A 25,279-nucleotide genomic window follows, 5' to 3' on the forward strand; every position below is an offset into this window, starting at 1 on the left:
GAGTATTTGTTTATTTTATTACCCAGAAATGGATGATTATTTAATTTAATAAGCTATTTTCTAATACCTACCTTCTGGGTTCCATTGGCTATACTTCACAGATTACAAGTGATTTTTTATTAAGGTGTTTAAATAAAAATCCAGCTATTTATACAATTGAATGTGTGAGTGCAATCAGTGAGTTATTACAAGACAGCCATAAAAACAATTGGCCGTTGCAAGACTACTTATTATTTTTAATATTGAATAATAATATTTTGTCCATATAGTGATGTAAAATGTAGGTAATATTGTTCTGTACCAGTGGAAATAAGTGATAAAACAAAGAGCCATTTAGGAGCCGAAAGAGTCGGCTCCCCAAAAAGAGCCGAAATTCCAGCGCCGAGACATAAGACTCTCCGCGTTCAAACCGCAGATGAATATTTCTTCAGTGTGATATTATATCACTGCATTTGACTCTTTCCTTGAGCCAGCCTGACGTGTGTACATTAGGTTTGAAACTGGACTTTAACACACACACACACACACACACACACACACATATATATATATATATATATATATATATATATATATATATATATATTTGTTCATCATCTTTATTTAAACACCGAGGATCAAGCTATCACAAGGAAACACACGAGTCACAATACAACAGGAAAAAAAATGTAACTTTAACTAGGGAAGTTCCTTCACCTCACACTGGGATGGAACCCTCAGAGGAACAGCTTTAATGCATTTAGCTTTGGCATATGATTCTATCAGATTCATTGGAATATATATATACACACGTATTTCACATGCAAATATCACCTTTCTCAAGTGTATACTTGAAGAATATTACTCTAACTATGTGGTATCAACAATATACAGTTTAGTAGTAAACAATTTTCAGAATCTTTATTTGCTGCAAATCAGTACTCTAGGTACGAGAGGCGATTGCTCTAAAACTGCAAGGGAAGCTCAGCTTCCCCTAAAATGTCAAAAAATAAGTGATCAAATATGTACTGTTGTGTGTACATGTCATTGAATAAATATGCACTACAACGCCCTCAACTTTTGTTCAGAATCAGCTTCTTATCACTGGTAAAGACACAGCTTTCCTCTCAATCATTTCCACAGCTTCAGTGCTTTAAACAGCGTCCACAGAGTTCAATAGCGAAGCAGCGAAGTGCAGCGAAACGAGACGAGTGATTGGATACAGCTGGGCTTTGTACCGCCCATCGGGCGCTCAGCGTATCTGGGGGTCTAAGGGGCAGTGGGCAGGCCTCGGCTGGCCTGGACGCTCAGCTTCTGCATGATGATTGGATGATCTGTCTGAGGCTGAATCCCTTTTTAATTGACAGCGAAATGAGCGAATCAGCGATCCTTTGGTGTAAATATCCGTGGGAGCATTAATTTTTATTCTGTTCTGAGTCGAACCGGAGACTTTCTTAAACCTCTTAGCGGCATTTTCTTTGTTAAAAACGACTAGCGACAAATCGAGCTTCTATTTCTGGTGGTTTTTTTTGTAGCTGCTTGTGTTTGGAGACTGACTTCTATCACTCTTTCTGACTTATATCGCAGTTTCTAGCGGGTGCTGCTGAGCCCCTCCACCGTCACAAAGCAGTCACAGGCGGACACACTTCACATGGGCCAAGGCCGTTTAAGCAGCCTATGGCTCTGCTGGCCATTTAAGCAGCCAATGGCTCTGCTGGCCATTGATAGCACACTAGTCAAGTCCCTGGAAAAGACGCCTTGTTGGTACGACAGGGTCACAGATCATTTTCTTGAAAAGGAACGGAGGGTAGAATTTACGTATAAATAAACCGACACATTTTATGATGTAGGCCGTAATTGAGCTTCCCCTCCTTGAAAGACCAGCATCCGCCACTGCTAGGTACATAGATTTGGTGTCTATTATATAGATCTTCTGTGAAACCTTTTCCGTACAGAGGGCTGAATGAAAAAGTATGCTGGAGATTCTGTTGTGCAATCAGTAGTATCAATTGAACTTATAGTGCTCTTTGATGGCGAGGTTATGAGAGCAGTCTTTGAGGACACGGGCCTTAACTGAGGAAAGACAGGGTGGCCTGCGTTCACTGTAATTTTGGCAATACATGCTTGTGTCATATAGGCCTCCGTAGTAACTTCCTCCTTCTTTTTACAGAGAGCCATGTACCACTTGGGTGTAAAGTGGCAGAAAATAATGCTGTATGTTGACACCAAGATGGCTGCAGCCTGAATGGAGTAGCGCTCTGGTATCTTAGTGGCATAAATCGGAGCGAAACAGACCCATACAAACAGGTATATCAGCATACTTAGGATAATGTGTCCGGTCTCGTTAAATCGATGAGGAACTTTTCTCCCCTTAAAAGCCAACACAAAGCAGATGAGAGCTAGCAGTGCAATGTAACCAAGCATAATTGCAAAGCCAACGCCAGAGCCTTCTTTACACTGAAAAATGATATCCATGCTCTGGTTGGATTCCACTGTCTCCACAGCAGGAGAATCAAAGATCAGCCAGAAGATGCAGATGAGGACTTGAATGAATGTTCCGCAGAAGATTATTGCAGGTGGCTTGTAAAACTTCTTGACACTGTGCTGGCGATACTGAGGAAGGAATGCCAGGAAAGTCCTCAGGGCTTTTACCAGGATGCATGAAACGGTGAGCGTGAACCCTAAGGCATAGAGGACCTGTCGGGCCATGCATATAGGCACAGTGGGCTTTCCAATGAAGAGTATGACACTTATAAAACTTAAAGCTAACCCTGCCATAATGAGGATGTATATGTGGCCGCCAGCCTGTTTAATGACAGGACTTTGTCGATAGAGACAGTAGATGATCAGGTTTATAAACAAAAGGAGAAACCCTATTATAATAAATACCAGAAGAACGATAGCTTGGACCTTATTCCACTCCCAGAAGACCTCATTCTTTGGCTTGCAGGCTGTCCATCCCTTCAGGGACCATGTCCCATCTTCACATGGAAAACAGTTTTGAAGATCTGTAATAGAGATAAGAATTTTTACAGAGATAATTGCTTAACTATGTAGTAAATGAGGCAATGACATTTAGCGGTCTTGCAGCAAAAGCTCCGGACTGGACAACCTTGGCAGAAGCAGCCTTTGGTTGGCTAAAACATTAGTGTAACAGGCTAGCTAGCAAGAGCTGGGATAACTCTTCTCTAGTCATATTAGCCATTAAGTTTTAGGATACGAAAGAAATTAACTCGTGCTCCTCGCTGCTGTTGTATGCTTAGCTGGACCTATTTGTGCTTTTAGGAGATGAGGGTAGGTACATGAGCTTTGCCTGACGTAAACAAGGACTACTGACGTGCAGACTGACCAATTAAATGTTTAGAGAGAAGGTTATCGACCAATAACGGTAGCTCTACAGTCAGACCGTCCAATCAGAAGATTTTAGGCTATTTCACCACTCCCCCTTCTCACTCAAGCGAACCAATCAGAGTAGGGGAGGGCGGGACTAGTTTGTGAACGAAACGCTTCTCGAAATACTATGTAAGCTCTAGAAAAACAAAATCCCGGATGTTTTTTTAAGTCTAAAAAAAAGAGGACGTCTGGTCACCCTAGCTACCTCGCAAATCTTTCATCCATTTGGTACGTTGTTGTGCATGTCCTCAGAAAAAAAAGCAAGGTGCTGTACACATGTAAACAGTAGGGGTAGTGAGCCGCATCACAATTGTGGATAATTTTAAGAAGGCTGTGTTTGAACCCACAAGTCCACAATAACCTGTGTCTTTGGTCTGCACTCTAATGGAAACCTCCAGTTACAAGCGCATGTGAACAGTTATGTTCATGACGCAGGTGATTGTCTACATGAATGCATGACCAAACAGCAAATGTCTTGGTCCAAAATGGCTCAGGAGTTCTCTCCCTCTGTTGCCCCTCAGGCATGGCTGAGAAATGACATTCTGAAGTGCTTGGACGGTGGAGGGACCTCAAAAACAATTGAACAGAGATTAGGATATTGCTTTATTCCTGCTCCATTAGTAGGTAACATTGACCTGTTTTTGCTGTTGCTATTAAATTTCATGAGCTAGAGCTGAATCCAGACCACTGACTGCATGAAAATAAATGCATACAGAAAGTAGTACAAAACTAAATAGCACAAAGTTACAAATTAGTTTCTGTGGTAATTCAATCTGAATAAAAATACTTATACTTCTACCCCGAGCAAGCTACAGCAGGCTGATTACTCAAATATACCATTCCACCTTAAAAGATATTGAACTTTTGAAAGAACACAAATGGGAATGAAGAGTTGGTTTTGCCTACAAACTTTTCTGTTCTGTTTCCAGCTCTCTCTTATTTTGTTTTCATTTTCTCTTGTTTTCTTCTGTTGTCTTTCCTCTTTATTTCCCTTTAGAGTACCATACAAGTCACTCCTCTTCACATTCAAACAAGTGAACCTGGCCTTCTTTTTGAACGACAACTGGTGGTGCGTGCTCTGGTATCCCCCTGATATCCTACTGTCAAGCCTGACATAGCCTAACTCCTTTAATTTCATCTTATGCATCCCAAAAAACATAAAGTCATTAGCTAGCTATGTTCACACAACATGTAAAATTGGCCAAAAATCCCATGCTTCTTCATCACAAATGACAGATGTGTCATTTGTGTGGCTGTGTGAACAGCAGAAATGACCTTGCATCTGACTTTTCAAAATCAGATTTGGGGCACTTTCATATTCATTCATTATCTGTAAGCGCTTATCTAGTTCAGGGTCGCGGTGGGTCCAGAGCCTACCTGGAATCATTGGGCACATAAGGCGGGAATACACCCTGGAGGGGGCGCCAGTCCTTCACAGGGCAACACACACACACACACACATACATTCACTCACACCTACGGACACTTTTGAGTCGCCAATCCACCTACCAACACATGTTTTTGGACTGTGGGAGGAAACCGGAGCACCTGGAGGAAACCCACACGGACACGGGGAGAACACACCACACTCCTCACAGACAGTCACCCAGAGGAAATCCACGCAGAACACACTACACTCCCCATAGACAATCACCCGGGAGCGGGAATCGAACCCACAACCTCCAGGTCCCTGGAGCTGTGTGACTGCAACACTACCCTCTGCACCACCGTGCCACCCCTGCTACCTTCATATGTGGTATTGAAATCATATTAACATCAGATCATGTTACAGATCAGAATTCATGTTACATTTACCTCACTTCGGCCGTTTAGAGTGGTCTCCGGACTATAGTTTTTGTTTTAGTTTGAGGTGTTTAGGACATGGAAACACACTGGTCAAATCATTTTTCATTTTGTAAAACATATTGGGAAAAGAAAAACATTTGAAATGTCTTAATCCAGGTTATGGTCTCTCTTCTTTATGAGAAAATAAATCTTGTGGAAATTTGTATTAAGGTGTTTTTATAAAACAAACACGAGAGGAGCTTATTTCTACGTGGTTTTATATCAGTTTTATATTGTTCATATTGGCATGAAGCTTCTTATATGAGGATCAAGGAAATATAAAACTCATTTTGTCTGCGCTTGCTTCCTTTTCCTTTAAAGATCTTGTGTTTGTGAGAGACCTGGGAAATTTTTTGCTCATTTGGAACTATAACTAGGGTATTTTGCGTTACATCACAGTGAACCAGTTCAGTCTCATTCCTTCAGTCCAAAGATAAGCGTCTTGTACGAAACGAAAGCACTGTCCTATCGCACGTGTGTCAGTTTGGGTGTCAGATGTAGTGAGAAAAGCAAATAATCAGATTTGGGCCACTTTCCCCTGCTCTGTGAACGCAGACACTTGTTGACTTAGATTTAACTTTAGTCAATTTTGCAGTAGTTGAACTTCCTCCAATGCAAGGCGAAGCTTCATCCAGCCAAGGGACTGATCTGTACCACTGTGCTATATATGAGTTTGAATATTTCAAAATTAAGTTTAAATTTACAATGACATTCTACAATATGTAGTACTCACTTGTGCCATTGGAGTAGGTGCCTTCTAAACAAAGTGTGCAGTTAAAGCAGCAGGACGTTTTGGAGAGTTTCTTTGCAGTGCCAGGGAGGCAATCATCAGAGCACACGGAAATGGGTTTCTGAAAAAATATACAACAAATACTTGTTTTTAATATTCTGATTATTCTTTCATGGCAGGGATACACTCTAGACACACACACACTACAGGTGTGCATGCAGATACAGGTAGAACACACCAAACTCCTCACAGACACTGACCCTGAGTGACACTGACTGAACCAGAGAATCCTGGAGCTGTGAATTTCAATTTACCATATTAACCAATTTACCAAATTCTAGTTCAAACAATTAACACTCACAGTATTGTTAGGATTACTCCATTCAATAGGCTTCTTGAGATTTATTTTTCTTTGCTCCAGACTGTAGCTCCCAACCACAACTATATCTCTCTTTCCACTTTTGTTTTGGACCCAGTTGATCAGATCATAGCCATTAATGAAATTTCCTGATGTGCTGAAGTAGAAAGTTTGACCATCCAGAGTAAAGTTGACATTTTTCAGTTCTTGTAAGAGCTGAAAAAAATCAAATGTGAGATCAGAACATTAGTAAGAAATCAATTTTCTACTGCGTTACAGTACTACAATCCTGTGTCCACATATATCTTACCTTCCATGGTGGGAAATCTAATTCCCCAGGACAGGCCTTCTCATTACACTCTAGAAGCTTTTTCAGGGCATGAGCAATGGACCACACAGCCAGCCTGTCTCCATAGGCCTGGTCAATGTACACTGCTTCTGTTAAGTAGTCTTTGCTGTACCCCATCTGCTGGTATTCTTCTATGAACTTGTTTTCAGTCCCTGGGGGAACAGTCAGTTCTTGGAGATACTCTTCAAAGCCAGGGTTTGGGCCTGTAATGAAATTGAAACCAAAGATATCCCCTATTTGGTCCATTCCCTCCATTTGGGCAATATCTCGGGACAGTGACCAGGCATCGCTAGCTATCCAGGTGCGTGAAATATTCCTGGATCTCATTTCTGTGAAAAGCTTAGTCACCAGTTCCTCCTTTAAGATCAGCAAAACAACGTTAGCTCTGGAGTTTTGGATAACATCTGCCACCTCTTGGATCTTCATGTCAATATCCTTAGAATTGAGGTTGTGGGGCAGAGTACTTTTGAATGCAACGCAAACATTTTCAGCCTCTGCATCTACCATGAAGCCATGGAAAGCATTTTCCCCGTAATCATCGTCCCCATGGACCACACCCACCCAGTTCCAGTCAAAATGAGACATGAGTTTGGCCAGTGCTTCGGTCTGATGTACATCACTGGGTACTGTGCGCACGAAGCCAGGAAAGCGTAGTCGGTCACTCAAGATTTCCGCTGAAGAGGATGTGCTTATCTATTTAGATACAATCACAAGTTTCAGGGATTTAGAGGGGTTATAGGGGTTTGACGCTTCCTGACAATGAAACATACTTTCAGACCCATAGTAATGAGTGTTTTTCTCACAGTGGGAGGTAGGGTAAAGAAATTGGAACTTGATCTTTTAAAGGTGAATGTTTTACATGCTGTTAATCTGACATTAAATATAATAACGCATTAGTAATATATAATGTAAATTGCTATTATGGTTATTTTGTCTGAAATGTATTGTGTAAAGAGTGATCTTTCACTAATGCTCATGTAGCTTACCTGTGGCACCATGTAGAGGGTCAAAAGCCGAGCTACACTCAGAGACAGCTCTGAATATCGTGTTCCAATTATTGCTTTAACTTTGGGTTTTGGGATGAGCCCACACTGCACAGACAGCGTTCCGTTTTCAGACAGCATGTGCTCTGTGGTCTGAATGGCTTTGGAGGCATCACTGCAGGTGTCGCAGATGTAGTAACCCAGTCTCACCCCTGGCAGGAAGCTGGAGTTATTGATGGTTTCAATGGTGTGAATAAGAGCCAGCATCCGTACAAATGAGACGAGACTGAATCTAGAAAGAGAGTGGGGTTTACTTGAACTCTATACATGAAGTATACTTATATATGCACTTTTAAAAAAGAATGAAAAACAGAACAAATAAGACTTTTAAAACCCATGCAAAACCTGTTATAACAACAAAACTGACCCCATTTTTATAATCATTATTTTAACAATGGCATATCAGGGCAGATATCACACAGTATGTATTTGTGACTTGCCATGATACACTGTGGTCAGGGTTACCAGTGTTAATGTTATATCATGACTGACATTACTGATATCATTATATCAGTAAAACCTTACTGTAGGTCATTGTTCATAAGGCTGTGACACCTACGTGTATTATTTTAAGCTAAAACTGACTGAAGCAGCATTTATGACAGGTAATGCATATTAGAATTAGCCTTTATAGCAGAAGTACTGTAGAAATGTACTGTGAAATTCATTCATTCATTTTCTGCAACTGCTTCATCCCTTTCAGGGTCATGGTGGAACTGAAGCCTACCCAGAATCATTTGGCACCAATCTTATCACCACACATTCACAACTGTGGATAATTTCAAACAGCCAATCCACCTACCAACTTGTGTTTTTGGACTGTAGGAAACCAGAGCACCCGGAGGAAACACGTACAGAGGGAGAACACACCAAACTCCTTGAGGTGTTGAACCTTGGAACTCCCAGGAACTTGGAGTTGTGTGACAGTGACACTGCCATTTGCAATACTGTGCTGGTTAATGTAACAGTGCAAAAAAATAAATATGTAAATGTCACCTCAAGAAATTTTGCCTTATCGCATACCAGGCTGCCTGGAAGAGGCATTTTCGCTTACTGATTGACTGACTGCTAATGTTGAAATACACTTGCACGAGTAACTGTTAGTTCGGCCATATTTCACAGAGAGAACTTGGTGGTGCTACTACACCGTCATTTTTTAGTTCAGCCATATTTCACATTCCAGTTTGTAAACTAAATTTGGAACTGTTCAGCGCATTTTCACCGACATAAACTGGTTCATAAAACCCAGCATGAACCAAGTCTGAACAATAGGTAATAAGCATAACATTATGTCTCATTAGTGTGTCTATGAAACTCCATATAGCTGTGCACAGCCTTCTTAAACTTCACATGCTTTACTCTAACCTGTTACACTGAATAAATAAGTAATTTTTATTCTTAAAATCAACAATATGTTCTTGGTCTTCTTTTTTCTTTGGTGGTAGATCATCTAGTATTAATTTTTAAATAAAATAAACAAGAAAAACACTGATGGCCGTGTTGTATATTATGCACACAACTTTGTACTTCTTTTTTTAAATTTCTGCATATTTTAGTCCTGCCCTTTACATTTTCTGTACAACACAATCACATAATCAAAATCAAATGTAAACATTTTTTGTGATGTGAAGCTCCAAAGCTTCTCCAGACCTTCCAATGACAAGGGTATTCCAATGACAATGTATTTTGGGCATTTCTGTTTTTGAAATGGCAGAAACAGTCCGTGAGAATGGTTAAATCTCTATTGGTGGTCAGGCAAAATTAGGCTTGCCTAGTTTGTCTTTGCTTTGTATTTTTATAATGTAACTTTTAGTAACATGTTTAAATTATTTTAAAAATAAATGGCCCATTCCAGAATACCGAATACATTTTAAGTATAGAAAGAACAAAAAGAAAAATTATATATATTCATTATCTGTAAGCGCTTATCCAGTTCAGGTGGGTCCAGAGCCTACCTGAAATCATTGAGCGCAAGGCAGGGAATACACCCTGGAGGGGAGTCACCAATCCAACTACTAACGTGTGTTTTTGGACTGTGGGAGGAAACCCATGTGGACAGAGGGAGAACACACCAACTCCTCACAGACAGTCACCTAGAGCAGGAATCGAACCCACAACCTCTAGGTCCCTGGAGATGTGTGACTGTGACACTACCTGCTGCGCCACTGTGCCGCCAAATATAATTTAAATACACACACAGTAAACCTTTTTATTTTCAGAAAACACACACTGCAGTATTTGCTGATTTTAATATTTAAAACATTTATTCTGAAAAATCTGTTGTTAAGTTGCACAAATCGTGTGTATTTTCTCTAAAAATAGCTTTGAAAGAATGAATGATGTGCCTTGAAATAGTGGTAGTAATTGTATATAATTGTAGTAAAAAAGGTAATTGTGACACAGCTTTTGATCAACTTGTTAACAATAAAATATATCTAATTATCATTTTTTAAAGCAAAACTCTAAATAAACACAGTTGATGTGAATAAAAGAGTTGACTACCCATAGCTAAAAGACTAACGACTCAAATACTTTAAAACCTTTTAAATTGTTAAACCAATTATTTAATATTATTCATTACATCTGAACATATTAAAAGATATATTATGAACTTGAATAATAACCACATGAGCCTCATTTATTAATAATCCCAAAATATAAAATTATTATTGTTTTATTTATATATTTTTGAATGGGGTAAATGTTGTAGCAAATGCATGTGCATCTAGGTATTGAACCCAGCTTGCCCAGAGCATAGGAGAGCACACTAGGCAGGATCCTGTCAATTAGTCAATGGCTACAGACTGAACACCTTTGTGGTCTTCATGCCCCATCAGGAACCATGCCCCTCATGCTCAAACCTGGAATGGTATACCAAACATCTACACTATACAAAGTTGAGAATCCTTAATAAATGTAAAAGAATGCAAAATGCTTAATTAAAATGCATTTGGGAACATTTAATGTTATTGTTAGACATTTTACACCATAAGTTGACAGTAACAGAGTTGACATTTTGAATGATTTTGTGCTTTAACTCCATGTGCTAAACTCAAAGCAGCTGTTACGCTGCGTGTCGTGTCTGAAAACAGAAATTCATGGATTTTCATCAGATTTCCATTTAACAAATCATATTTTCTCTCTATACATATGAATATACATTTTTAGGAACTCAAAGATTCTTTAGACATAGACATAACTCACCCTGTGCAGTTGTAATTGTCTGGCTGTACACGATTAGGCTGAGATTCCACTTGAGAATAGAAAGTGCTGAGAATTCCAATCTGGACATCTCCATCAGCCCAGGCCCCACATCTGTCCAGTTCATAATCACAAGCATTCCCAATATCCACCAGCACTACAACCCCTGAGATCAGCAAATACATACGGAGCAACATTTCACACCAAGAGCCTTAGAGATCACATCCACCGCTGCAGAGAGGTAAAGAGATAGTGGAGTAATCTGGTGGTTCTACTGGTTTTTATGTGAGACAGCCAAAGAAAACCCTCCACATGCTTCAAAATAGTTTCATTTTGTGACAATAGTCACGTGGTAGCAAACAACAGCATGACATTTTGGGAAATTTTGTTTACATTGTTTAGATTTTCTATTACGATTCTGGGATATTCATTTGTCCATTTTCACTTTTACAAACTACACATTTACAAACCACAGATCAGCCACAACATTACTAACACCTACTGGAATGCTGACACAAAGTTGGGCCTAAGCCATTTTCTGACAGTTCTCAGAGTTGGCCCAGATTTGGCGGCTGGTCTTGGCCCAGTGTTTTCTTGAACACTGTGCTCACTCACTTGTCCCAGACTAATCAAACGGCCTCTAACTGTGCTTTGGCTTTTACTCTTGGTCCATTTTTGTGTTCTGTTAATGTCATGCTCCTAAATATGCAAATGTTATGATTCCTATAGGCTATATGTATGTATATGAAAACAATCTAACAAGTTAATAATACATAGGAACTAATAATAACTACAAATTAATAGTGTTTGTATTGATTACATGTGGTTTTACTATTCATTCATACAGTGCAATTATTTATTGTTCATTTATAAATCATAATTTAAATATGATTTACTTTATTTAAATTAATTTAAATATATACAATTTCTCCAAATTTGCTAATTATTAGTTCTACTTTAAGGCGGGTTCAGGGGCCTGGAGGTTGTGGATTCGATTCCCGCTCCGTGTGACTGTCTGTGAGGAGTTGGTGTGTTGTCAGCGTGGGTTTCCTCCGGGTGCTCCGGTTTCCTCCCACAGTCCAAAAACACACCTTGGTAGGTGGATTGGTGACTCAAAAGTGTCCGTGAGTGAATGTGTGTGTGTGTGTCTGTGTTGCCCTGTGAAGGACTGGCGCCCCAATGAATGAATAGTTCTACTTTCTCTGACAACTCACTGACCTTTTCAATGGACAAAATGTATGTCCATTAAATTCTCACCTACGGAATTAAGCACAAGGAATATTTAGTTTTGTCATTAAACTTGAAGAAAACAGCTTTTGTTATGTGTAAAGAAATGAAGCATTGTTCAAAGCCCCAGCATATGCAACAAGAATGTATATATCTAACAGCAACTCTGCTGAAAACCTTCTCCTTCTGTCAATTTTTTTAAATTTCACCATCTACAGGAGACAAACTGCAGTTAGTAGTTTTATATGGTTTTAGATTAATAAAATGTAAATACAAAAGTCCAACGTAAATTGTGTTTATTGGTTTCAGAGTGGTGCAACCAACCAATGCTTTCACACAGGTTACATACTATCTACAGCATTAAGACTTTGTTTCTTAAGGTCTGAACACATTTCGATTTCAAGTTCAGTGCATACAACAGTCCAAAAAGCATCATGACGTCTGTGATGAATTAAAAACTGTCCATTACCACAGTTCCTTTGATGGCAATAGCCTTTTTCAAAAGTGTCTGTGGTGTTGGTCAGCCTCCATCAGTTCAACAATGGTCATTTTTTCTCCTTGTGTAAGACACCTCTGGATTTGTATCCTAACACATGCCCTTCTTATATTAAACAATTATATTCTTATTGAAACATGATACAGTAAACAATATTTTTCTGGTTCAACAGGTTCAATAATCAACACTAGTTATACAACTTTGCTATAAATCTCTACCATAGGGTAATTTAGACAACAATCCCAAAATTATCACTTAGAACACACTAAACACAGCTGTCATAATGTGGGTGCTGGGGTGGTCGAGGACTGAGGAACAGGAACGGAGGTAAGTGCAGGAGACCATGACCATGAACATGAACACGAAGCACAGAGAGCAAACAATGACCACATCTAGGAAACACAGACACGGGCTTTAAAAAGGCGCCAGACAAGAACCACATGGAGAAATGACACTAGAAACATGGAGTAATCACATGACTATAGGAACAAAGAGGGCAAGAAAATCCCATGACAAGGAAACAACCAGGAACCAAAACTGAACAGAACACAGCACAGAACCAAAGACGTTACAATACCCTTTTTGTGATACATTTCATTTGCATTTTACCAGTCTTTGCTTTCATTTTTGTGGATTTTCTGTATCCACTTTTGCTTCTGCAATCTCTCCAGAGTCTGCTTCATGTTTTTCCTTCTGAGTTCTGGCACAGGTTTCCAGGGTTTGGGTCTTAGAAAAAGACGATCACCTTGAATTTTCTGTGATCACCGATCTTGGACAGACGGGCACTCTGAAACCTCCTCTGGGACCTAGCCATGCTCATCCCACCCGCAAATGGAACAAGCTTTTTTCCCCATACACAGCAGCAGGTAAACTTTTGCATTAAAAAAGTTGTTACAAACCTTATAATAAATAGCTTGATTTTTATAAGTTTTTATTTTAAGAAGTTTGTTTACAAATATTTGGTGTAACATTTTCAACACAAATTTAACTCCTTAAAAGAGTAGACATACAGAGCTAAAGTAATGAAGGCTAAACCTGTGAAACTGAAACCTGCATTTTGTGTGATTTCTTTTTTTTAATGATTGAAGTCATTTATTCCACTTTTCATTCCATTTTCAGTTGTTTACAGTATACAATACAGAGGGAGCAATAGCAACCACTGTAAGTGAAATTTAACAGTCAACATACATAAGTACTGCAATACTGGATTTGTATATTATTGATACCGATTACACGGCCCTTGTGTTTAAAAGTGGGCTAAGGCTTAACCCAAAAGCTCTTAAAGTAGTAAGTGTTAGCAAACTTGGACTTAGAGAAAAGCTTTAAGATCATATGTTAAGAATACACAAAACAGGTTTGGTGCCATACCAGAGACCACTCACACAGGTAAAATGAGCAAAAATATGTATAAAGCAACGCCATAAGCTTGTAATGTAGTTACAGCTAGTAAAAGTACGTTTGGAGCAGTTCTATGAAGTGGAGTTTGCCAAAGCATTTTGTAGCAAGGTCTGAAACTAACCGTATTGGTCAGAGTTGGATGGCTTGTTTAGTGTCCTGAATATCTAGATCCAGACGTTGTATTTTTTCACCTTTTTGTGCACTTTACCTAAATTTTTTCATGAATACCATAATCGTAATACAATCACCATACACATGTTCAATGGTCTTAGTAATATAACAATATGAATTTTATGTCTTTTGTCTACATGAGAAAGAGGAAGCAAAAGTAGGTCTGGAGGAAGGCCTTATAACGTTGCCATTGTAAACTTGCAAGATATTATTAAAAAAATCGAACATTTATTTATTTAGCGCTTTTTACAACTGTCGTTGTCACAAAGCAGCTTTACAGAATTAGTATCAGAACAGGTGGCAATGCAACTCAGAAAGCCCCACGCGAGCAATCATTGGCATTAATCAACTGAAGCAGTTTATTTGTTACTTTAATTTTTAATTTTTTTTCAAAATATTGCCTACACGATTCCAGCAAAATTTGCGAAACTAGAAGGCAAACGTGGCAGTGTTTTAGGAGCTCTTGTTGTGATGGAGGGCCTTCAATGTTAGAGGTTACATTCCTTACACAGACAAAAAAAATCCCATACCATACTTGCTCTACACTGCACAGCTATAGAAAAGCACATGTAAATATAACGCAGTGTAAACATACGGAATATAAAAGAAAATGCAGAGCAACAGAACCAGTTTAAATTAAAGCACCTCCCACGCGAGAAAAGGGTTAGAAGTCTGAAAATGAAAAAAGGATCCAAAACTGAAAAAAAGAAAAAAAAAAAGGATTTGAAAGTGAAAATAAATGGATCTGAATGGATCTGAAAATGTAAATAAGACCTGTGACAAAAAATAAAGATTTGAAACAAAAAAATTAAGATTTGAATCTGAAAATACAAAATCTGCAATTGAAAAATATAAGACATCAAATATCACAATATATAGGAAAGTAAAAATTAAATAAATTATTTATTTTAAAAAAATTTAATAATTGAATCAAAATTCTATTTAAACTGAAAAAAATCATCCTACACTTATTTTAATTTTGAATACATTGTTGTATTTTTCAAAGTTCAATCTCAATATTCATTTTTTCAGTTTAATTTTTTTTTTTAAAACAAAACTGTTGACCCTAATATAGCTCCATATAAACGCTTATTCAGTTCAGGGTCACAGTGGGTCCAGAACCTACCTTGAAGGAATACACCCTGGAGGGGGCGCCCGTCCTTCATAGGGCAACACACAAACTTTTCCTCATACACTCACAGCTACGGACACTTTGGAGTCGCCAATCCACCTACCAACGTGTGTTTATGGACCGCGGGAGGAAACCCACGCAGACACAGGGAGAACACACCAAACTCTTTACAGACAGTCACTCGGACCAGGACTCGAACCACCAACAGGTCCCTGGAGCTGTGCAACTGCGACACTAACCTGCTGCCCTTGACAGTATACAAGTATATGCAAAATTTACAGTCGTAAAATACATAACCATCGATTCAGTCTGCCCTAAATACTGCAGTGTTTGATGCATGAACATTTTAACTGGCTTTTTTAGCAGGCTTAATTTACATTTATCGATAATCAGGTTTCCTCTGCTGCATAATGCTATTTCAACTAGTGCAGTGGCTATCAATTTGGTTAATTAAAGATTGTAGCAAGCATTCAATTAATGTTTTATCTTTATTTTTGTCTTGAAATGACTCACTGTCAGGAAACTCACTACACATTCTCGTGTGCGTAGGGTTGCCAACTTTCTTAAATCAAAATAAGGAATGCAGGAGCTGGGGGACCAGTATACACTTGAAAATCTTTTTCGACTGCAGTAAATCAGATAAAACTTATTTGTTGTCTGTGTTGGTGTGTTCTCCCTGTGTCCGCGTGGGTTTCCTCCGGGTGCTCTGGTGTCCTCCCACAGTCCAAAAACACACGTTGGTAGGTGGAGTGTGTGTTGCCCTGTGAAGGACTGGCGCCCCCTCCTGGGTGTATTCCCACCTTGCGCCCTCTGGCTCTGGACCCACCGCGACCCTGAACTGGATAAGGGTTACAGATAATGAATGAATAATCTATATGAGAATATCTAATGAGATTTTAATGTATAAAAATTACTTCAAAAATGTACATGTGTTAAAGGAGAATGAAATGTATTTCTCCAGGACACGGTGATAACATTATTTCTATCTAAAAGCTGAGCTGTAGTTCAGAGTGTTTTAGCACTGACCCTCTGCTCTGAGTGACGCTACATAACAACCCTCTGTAGGAAGGACTGTGGCTTCATTGGCTGCTGAACTGAATGATACACAGACAACTCTGGCTGCTGATTGGATAAGTATAGGTCATGACCTATGAAAAACGCCTTCTCTGTGTAGGAGCAGCTACGGCTGAGAGAGAGAGAGAGAGAGAGAGAGAGAGAGGCAAAGGCGAACCTGGCCCAAACAGTCTATGTACTGTATTAATGAAAGCCTGTGCAGACAACCTACATATGTGGGCATTTCTACCGAGGAAAGATGATAGTCAAAAGCACAATAAATTCATTATAAATTATTCATTCATTCATTATCTGTAACTGCTTATCCAATTCAGGGTCACGGTGGGTCCAGAGCCTACCTGGAATCATTGGGCGCAAGTCAGGAATACACCCTGGAGGGGGCACCAGTCCTTCACAGGGCAACACAGACACACACACTCACACCTATGGACACTTTTTGAGTCGCCAATCCACCTACCAATGTGTGTTTTTGGACTGTGGGAGGAAACTGGAGCACCCGGAGGAAACCCACATGGACACAGGGAGAACACACCAACTCCTCACAGACAGTCACCCGGAGCAGGAATCGAACCCACACCCTCCAGGTCCCTGGAGCTGAGTGACTGCGACACTACCTGCTACACCACCGTGCCGCCCCTCATTATAAATTATGAAATAAATAAATAAAATAAATTTAGTTGAACATTTTCTATAGTCACAACCCAATGAAGATCCAGCATCTAACTCGATGGAGGAGCACAAACGAGGCAAGGGGAACTGCCCAGAACAGGCAGGAAATAGGTGTTCAGAAACACAGTGCAGTGTCCTCATTAAAAAAAATAAATACATTAAGAAATAAAATCACCACAAGGGGGCGGTGCAGCTATTAGGGATTTTACATAGCAGCATCTATAAGAATGCCATGTGTTCAACAACAGATAATGTCACTGCCACACAGCAAGTGACTCTGGCTCCTGGGTTAATTATTGCCTCAGGTCTGTGAAGTGTTGTCTATTCTACCTGTGTCTGCGTATGTCCCTCTCACATGCTGGTCGGTGGCCTGCCGATATACAGTGGTGTGAAAAAGTGTTTAAATATCAGTCAAAGACAACATAAGTAAACACAAAATGCAGATTTTAAATTAAAGTTTTTATTATTAAGGGAGAAAAAAAATCCAAACCTACATGGCCCTGTGTGAAAAAGTGTTTGCCACCTAAAGCTAATAACTGGTTGGGCCACCCTTAGCAGCAACAACTGCAACCAAACCTTTGCGTTAACTTGTGACGCGGTGGTGTTTAGGTAGTGTGTTGCACTGATAAGTGTGGACCAGACAGCAGGGCTGCTTGAGTTTTTAAACTCCTCACTGTCACTCCTGGAGTGAGATTAAATCACCAACCTAAATGATCCTGCCAACAACGTCCTGTGGGTGGCGTCCTGCATATGTGCACTGATGAAGTACTAGAGGACGACCAACACCAACTGCAGCAACAGATGTGCTACTGTCTCTGACTTTACATCTACAGGGTGGACCTGTAGGTAGGTGCGTCTAATAGAGTAGACACAGTGTTTAAAAACTCCAGCAGCACTGCTGTGTCTGATCCGCTTGTACCAGTGCAACACACACTAACACAGAACTCCACCACCACATCAGTGTCACTGCGGTGCTGTGAACGACCCACCACCCAAATCATACCTGCCCTGTGGGGATCCTGACTTTGAAGAACAGGGTGAAAGGGAGCAAACAAGGAATGCAGAGCAAGAAAAGGACTACAGTCTGTAATTTTAGAGCCACAAAGTGCTCCTGTCTGGTCGGTGGAGATAAGAGAATGGACAGTGAATGTAGTAACAAAGAGGTGGTCATAATGTTATGGTTGATCAATGTAAAAAGAATCAGAAGCTATTCAGATGTTCAGATATAATTCTGTTAATCTGTATATAACCTAAAAAATAATCCAATAATCCAGTAAAGGGCTAAATGAGAATGTATCTTATTACTGAAAAGAGGAACAGTGCAAGATAACATGAACAGAATAATGAAGAGGAACAACCTTTTCTTCTGTTAAGTGAGACTACATATACTGAATTAGTGAGGGAGATTCCACTGTTGAGCTTTTTTGCTGTTGTTGTTGTTTTGGTGAGGTTTGGGATTGTATCCATCTGTTTTGTATGTCAAATACATAAGTAATCTATAGATCTATAGATATAACTGTTTGACAAAATGCTTTATAGTTGTAATTAGGTAAAATGTATCTGGCATGGGATCTGTCTCATGTACAAAAAGACAGGGAATGGATGATTACAGATAACTACTATGATGTCAGCACAGGTAAAGCCCAGCGAGCCTCGACAGATAAAAGTGCCTAAGAGAAGGAACAGAGAGAGAAAAAAAAAAACGGTTACAGCTGTGTGTTTATGAACAAGACCAGCAGGTCCTACATCACTACAACAACATCTCTCACAACGCATTCATTTCCCAGGTGTCCTCAGGCTGAACTCATACACCTGGAACCAGAACTGAAGATAAGAACCTCTGCACTGGTGACGCATTGCCCAGGTACTGTACCTTGTTTTTTGTTCTTCAAGTAATAACCAAGCTACGTGTACATGTCCTGTTACTTTGTTTTCAGTCAATTCAGTGGTTTTCTGTACAGAAAACGAAGATAAACATACAATGAAAATGAACAAATTGGTGCAAGGAAAGAAAAAAAAAGTCTGAGGGGCTTAAATGAACATTTGATACACTTTGTGTTTAAATAAATATCAAAAATATCTGTAACAAGACAGAACAACAGTCCTGGAGGTCTAAGGAAACCAAGGTATCATATACAGCTTTAATTAAATAAAGCATTCGTAGATAATAGTTTAATGTAGAGACATGCACCAAATTGAATTTTTTAAAGAGATGATGACAGATGTGACGGCGACACTTAAACTTAGGTGTTTTATGTACTTTGCAAAACAACCAATGAAATTAAAAGAGTTTTTTTTTGTTATTTAACGTAAAATAGTGGACATTTTTACCTCAAATTCCCTGCATATAACAGTCTACCTCGCATATATTTCAAAAATGCCATTTCAAACTAATGTATTTCCAGGTGGATTTTGGGGACGTATTATATATAAAAATCATCCAACATCTGGTTTTCATTACCACTACTTTAAAGAGTTCATACAGGTTAGATTAATCTGGAATGAAGTATTTCATATCAGTTTCCTCTGAATGGCTTTTAACAATATAAACATGATTAAATGTTTTTGGAATTTTCCTGTAAATAAGCTGTTAAATGAAAACGTGACCATGGCTGTTTCTCAATACCAAGAACACAACGAATGGACATGTGCTCAGTAGAAGAGTGTGTTCTTGAGAGGAGCATGCCTGGGAAGAGTTTCTGTTCTGGAATGTAACTTCAGCAGTGGAAGATGGCATTAGGAAATGTCATGAGAACATAAGAACACATACCGAGGAACACCCCAAGTCAAAGGGCACCACACACACAGACATTCACTCAAAATATCACACCTACGGGCAGTTTTTCAACCAACCAGCATGCGTTTTTGGACTGTGGGAAACCCACACATACACAAGGAGAACACACCACATCTTACAAACAGTGATACGAGGCAGGGTTTTAACCCAATACCACAGGACCCTAAAGCTGTGTGTGGGTGACAGCTGTTATACCACTGTGCTGTCTTCAGTCAGGTGTAACTCAAAGGCACAACCTTTGCAAGCCTAAGTAGGTGGTTGCAAATCACTTTATGCTGATCTTCATGCTGAGAGAAGTGTCAAATACTTTAAACAAAACACTGTTCACTGCATGGTTGCAAACAATTCCTGTCTTTTATATATTCATGTTATACTATTCCTCCCAAATGCACACACACTTATACCAAAAGTGTAGAGATACGCTGAAGAAATAAAGATATGTCAAAATGATCAAATCTGACCAAGCATGACAAAAAAGAATCATTGTACAAGTTGATTAATAACACTAATCCGTTAATTCGGGGACACACTCTTGTAAATAAACCTCAGATACTTTGCTGTAACCCAGTAACATCTAAACTATTACTAAACCAATATAATTAATTAAATAGATGTAATTGTAGAGACCTAACCTTAATAAACTACTTTGAATGGCTCCTGAAGTGAGAGTAAAGCATCTGAGTAAAACGTTTGCATGAATGTCAGTTGTGAAAGCTATACAGCCACTTTATTTAACATATTCACATTATTAACATTATTATATAACATTGTGGAAATCTATTAGAATTTTGAAGCTTTGTCCTAGGAATACTATAACGTTTGATGTTTGACAGCGGTAATCAGCAATCTAGGACATATTTCTAAGTAACTGTCACACATAGTATCTCTGAAAAGGAAAGTAAGACACAACAGCCTTTTCATGTCCATAGCGGGGATTTCAGGGGAGTTATCCCAGCTAAAATCAGCCAATACATGAAACAAACACAGTTTTCATAGCGTAGTCAAACATGGCTTTTAAAATGTACCACAATTGCATGGCAACAGACTACAATTACGCCACCACTATCCAATACACAGAATTGTTTACTAGCTTTAAAGCATGAAATACCAAGAAGTCTTCTATCTCTTATACAGCATGAAGAATCAGCAAAGCTTAGCCAATGTATTTGTCATTTAATACAGATTTGGTCAATAATGTGGAGAGCAATTATGTCTGTACTCTGTACACAAGGATTTCATGGAAGTTTGGGGCTGTTGTATGTTTACAGCTAGAGTTTAAACTATGGTCAAGTGTGAACATTTTGTCACAAGAGAAAATATCTTCTTTCAAAACCTATAACATCCCGTACAATTCATTTTCATTTGCCTTAAAAAAAGTTGTTTTCTAAAAAGTGTGAAGAACTACAGTGGGGCAAAAAAGTATTAAGTCAGCCACTGATTGTGTAAGTTCTCCTACTTAGAAAGATGAGAGAGGTCTGTATTTTTCATCATAGGTACACTTTAACTATGAGAGACAAAATGAGAAAAAAAAATCCAGGAAATCACATTGCAGGATTTTTGAAGAATTTATTTGTAAATGATGGCCACCCACAAAAAAGCAAAATTTCTGGCTCTCACAGACCTGAAGCTTTACTGTCCTCCACTCATTACCTGTATTACTGGCACATGTTTGACCTCGTTATCTGTATAAAACACACCTGTCCACAGCCTCAAACAGCCAGACTCCAAACTCAACCATGGCCAAGACCAAAGAGCTGCCAAAGGACACCAGGAAGAAAATTGTAGACCTGCACCAGGCTTGGAAGAGTGAATCTACAATAGGCAAGCAGGTTGATGTGAATAAATCAACTGTAGGAGCAATTGTAAGAAAATGGAAGACATACAAGACCACTGATAATCTCCCTCGATCCCCATGTCAGATCTCATCCTGTGGGGTCAATCTGATCACGAGAACGGTGAGCAAAAATCCCAGAACTACAGGTAGGGAACTGATGAATGACCTACAGAGAGCTGGAACCAAGGTAACAAAGGCTACCATCAGTAACACACTACGCCGGGAGGGACTCAAATCCTGTAGTGCTAGGCGTGTCCCCCTGCTGAACTCAGTACATGTCCAGACCTGTCTGAAGTCTGCCAGAGAGCATATGGATGATCCAGAAGAGGATTGGGAGAATAGCATGTGGTCAGATGAAACCAAAATAGAACTTTTTTGGTAAAAACTCAATGCATAATATTTGGAGGGAGGAGGAGAATGCTAAGTTGCATTCCAAGAACACCGTACCTACTGTGAAACATGGGGGTGGAAACATCTTGCTTTAGGGCTGGTTTTCTGCAAAGGGGACAGGACGACTGATACGTGTTAAGGGAAGAATGAATAAGGCCATGTATTGTTAGATTTAAAGCCAAAACCTCCTTCCATCAGTGAGAGCACTGAAGATGGAACATGGTGTGGTCTTCCAGCATGATAATGATCCCAAACACACCGCTCGGGCAATGAAGGAATGGCTCCGTAAAAAAGTCTAGCCAGTCTCCAGACCTCAACCTCATAGAAAATTTGTGGAGGGAGTAGAAAGTCTGTGCTGCCCAGCAACAGCCCCAATACATCACTGCTCTAGAGGAGATCTGCAGGGAGGAATGAGCCAAAATACCGGCTACAGTGTGTGCAAACCTGGTGAAGACTCATTCCCAACAATCGTCATATTAAAAAGTATTGAGTTGAACTTTTGTTATTGACAAAATACTTATTTTCCACCATAATTTACAAATAAATTCTTTAAAAATGTGATTTCCTGATAAAATTCTACTCAATGTAAAGGTACTTTACCAATTTGAACATTATCAACAATAATTTTGTGGTTTTATGACATCACTTGAACCATATGTAGCACCTTTGTTTTTAAGAGTGCAGACCCTAGGTTTTGAACTTTATGGTAACACAATTTCCACAAGCAATTTGTTGAATTCTCAGACCTCAATACATATTTTCACTGTGTCCTAGAGACTTTAGTGCCATTCATAAAAGTTGCTTATTCTAATACAGTCTTTACTTGCATTTGTGACTGTTGGTAGGTTTACTGAATCTGGTTTGTCATAGCATCCCCAAGCGGTGATTCACAGAAGCATATCTCTTTTAAGAGGTAGTGCTATCTGAGGGATTGAAGATTACAAAAATCCCTGCTAATATAAACAAGGCCTTTCTTATTGTGTTCATTTTACATCCTGTCCCAGTTAATATTCTCTCAAAACCTTCAGTTTTTTATAAAGGTTTTGGGAAATGGTGACCTGTAGCTTTAGCAAAGTATTTTATGCATTATATTGATTTTTTCCAAGAAACTTTCAGTACTGGATCTCATTCTAGGGAAGGGGTGTGTGTTCTGGTTTCTTCTAAGAAATGAAATGACCAGGATGCTGTGTCTAGTCGAGGGCATAAAATCAAACTGGTCTTACGTAATGTAGTGATCTAACAGAGCATTCATTCTTAAATTCAGACTATTATGTATTGCACATGGCCATGAAAATTCAGCAATTTAATATTTCATTCAGTGTACTTCAATAGAAATAATACCTATTTCATTCTTCCTTTATAGGTTGTTGGTTGAAGATGGATTATGCTTTTATTAATTCTAGTGAATATACTGATGATTACTCTGAGGGAGACACAGGCATGCTATGTGATCTGAAACACAACCATGAGCAACAGATGGCAATACAAACCTATGTCTACTCCTTAATTTGTGGCCTTGGACTGATGGGCAATATTTTGGTCCTGATCACATACGCTTTCTATAGAAAGGCCAAGACTATGACTGATATCTACCTGGTCAACGTGGCCTTGGCAGATCTCCTCTTGGTCATTGCTCTGCCACTGATCATATACAATGAAAAGTACAGCTGGAGCATGGGCAAATGGGCCTGTAAACTATTGATGGGAACCTACAGCATCAACCTGTACAGCAGCATGCTCCTGTTGGCCTGCATCAGTGGAGACCGCTATGTAGCCATTGTTAAAGCGAGCCGTTCCATCGCCATTCGCACCAAGGCCCAGATATACAGCCGGACCATCTGCTTCATAATTTGGCTACTCGCCATCGCACTGTCCATGCCAACATTCATATATTACAGTCGGTATGAGGAACACCTTGATGATATCGCAGATGCAGAGTGTGGCTTCTTCTTTGAGGAACATGAGACAGCATTGTGGGTGAAAATCCTGGTGCCCAGTACACAGGTCACTGTGGGCTTCTTCATACCGATGCTTGTGATGGGCTTTTGTTACTGCAAAATCCTGCTGACTCTGCTCAGCGCCAGGAATTACCAGAGGCACAAGGCTGTGCGTGTAGTTTTGGCAGTGGTGGTGGTGTTCATCCTTTGCCATCTCCCCTACAACATCCTCACCCTGGTCCATACTAACAATCTGTTCAAAACGAGAGACTGTAAAGAGGAGCAGAGAATCCTCTTGGCTTTGTCTATAACCAAGAGTTTGGCCTACCTCCACTGCTGCCTCAACCCCATCCTCTATGCCTTCATCGGTGTCAAGTTTAGGAATCATTTCTATAAGATAATGGAAGACTTGTGGTGCTTAGGGAAAAGATACTTCTCCTCAGCACGATCCTCCCAACAAACATCAGAACTCTACATTCCAGTTCAGAAGTCTGGAGCTGGAGTCAACCATGAAAACCCTTCCTCATTCACAATTTAATGCATTACATAAGAGTGCCATGAGCCTTCTCACAGTCCTTATGAAGTGGTAAATATAAAACTGCTATTCTACCTTTGCAGTTGGCATGCAAATTCATGCTGAAGTCCTGCATTCTAAGAGAATTTCTCAACCATATGCACTTAAGCGTTTACTGTACATAACCATTACGAAAAGATGTTTTAAAAACCCAGACACTTTAAGAGATGGACTGAAATAACTGACTGTCTAAAGTTCCATATTTTTCGTTATTAAATATATAATTTGTTATTAAATATACACAATATTATGCTTACCTTATGTACAACTGAAGAACATGTGTGACTTTATTTTAGAGAATGTATACAAGCAGATATATTTAGTGTAATGGTGTTTAAATCTCCAAACTCTGTCAGTGATGTAATTTAGGTGATAGAACTTGGATAACATTTTGTGTACATATTTTTTTCCTGTTCTCACATGGTGTACATATGGCGCCTTTTAAAATAAAACCTATTTCGTTTTATACAAATGTGTTTATTCAAATGTTCAGTTTCATGAACACTTCCCGTAAACAGATTCTACAAACAAGGTCAAGAAAGAGAAACACTTCATTCATGCAACATTTGCATTAACCTCAGGATTTGCAAAAAAGCTACACACATTTGTGTGTCTGTGTACACAAATGAATACAATTAACATTTTTCATAATCACTCCTGACAATTAATCTATATAGGAACA

General features: G+C 39.2%; 2 protein-coding genes across 4 annotated transcripts; one reads left to right on the top strand and one right to left on the bottom strand.

Annotated features, from left to right (window-relative positions):
* Positions 1 to 1,899: 1,899 nt before the first annotated feature.
* Positions 1,900 to 13,435, bottom strand: LOC136678033 (G-protein coupled receptor family C group 6 member A-like). The gene is made up of 7 exons (XM_066655844.1): positions 13,387 to 13,435; positions 10,902 to 11,109; positions 7,641 to 7,929; positions 6,616 to 7,347; positions 6,309 to 6,521; positions 5,951 to 6,068; positions 1,900 to 2,987 (listed from the first exon to the last, which is right to left on the bottom strand). Exons 1-7 carry the CDS (start codon positions 13,433 to 13,435, stop codon positions 1,900 to 1,902), a joined length of 2,697 nt encoding a protein of 898 aa, XP_066511941.1.
* On the top strand, positions 12,444 to 25,044 carry ccr6b (chemokine (C-C motif) receptor 6b). Of its 3 annotated transcripts, XM_066684822.1 has the most exons (4): positions 12,444 to 13,487; positions 13,741 to 13,782; positions 18,853 to 18,929; positions 23,450 to 25,044. In XM_066684822.1, exon 4 carries the CDS (start codon positions 23,464 to 23,466, stop codon positions 24,559 to 24,561), a length of 1,098 nt encoding a protein of 365 aa, XP_066540919.1. In that variant the 5' UTR covers positions 12,444 to 13,487; positions 13,741 to 13,782; positions 18,853 to 18,929; positions 23,450 to 23,463; the 3' UTR covers positions 24,562 to 25,044. The 3 variants fall into 3 exon arrangements, with proteins under 3 accessions (XP_066540919.1, XP_066540911.1, XP_066540903.1); XM_066684814.1 differs by lacking the exon at positions 13,741 to 13,782; XM_066684806.1 differs by lacking the exons at positions 12,444 to 13,487; positions 13,741 to 13,782 and having other exon boundaries at positions 18,396 to 18,929.
* Positions 25,045 to 25,279: the final 235 nt, after the last annotated feature.

Source organism: Hoplias malabaricus, chromosome 1, assembly GCF_029633855.1.
Source record: "Hoplias malabaricus isolate fHopMal1 chromosome 1, fHopMal1.hap1, whole genome shotgun sequence".
NCBI classification, from domain to species: domain Eukaryota; kingdom Metazoa; phylum Chordata; class Actinopteri; order Characiformes; family Erythrinidae; genus Hoplias; species Hoplias malabaricus.

Coding starts and splice junctions, on each gene's coding strand:
- ccr6b (XM_066684806.1), top strand. CDS start 18,788: ATGAACAAGACCAGCAGGTCCTACATCACTACAACAACATCTCTCACA. Junction 18,930..23,449: donor ACTGGTGACGCATTGCCCAG/GTACTGTACCTT, acceptor CTTCCTTTATAG/GTTGTTGGTTGAAGATGGAT.
- LOC136678033 (XM_066655844.1), bottom strand. CDS start 13,435: ATGGCTAGGTCCCAGAGGAGGTTTCAGAGTGCCCGTCTGTCCAAGATC. Junction 11,110..13,386: donor TGCCCGTCTGTCCAAGATCG/GTGATCACAGAA, acceptor GTGATCTCTAAG/GCTCTTGGTGTGAAATGTTG. Junction 7,348..7,640: donor CCCTCTACATGGTGCCACAG/GTAAGCTACATG, acceptor GTATCTAAATAG/ATAAGCACATCCTCTTCAGC.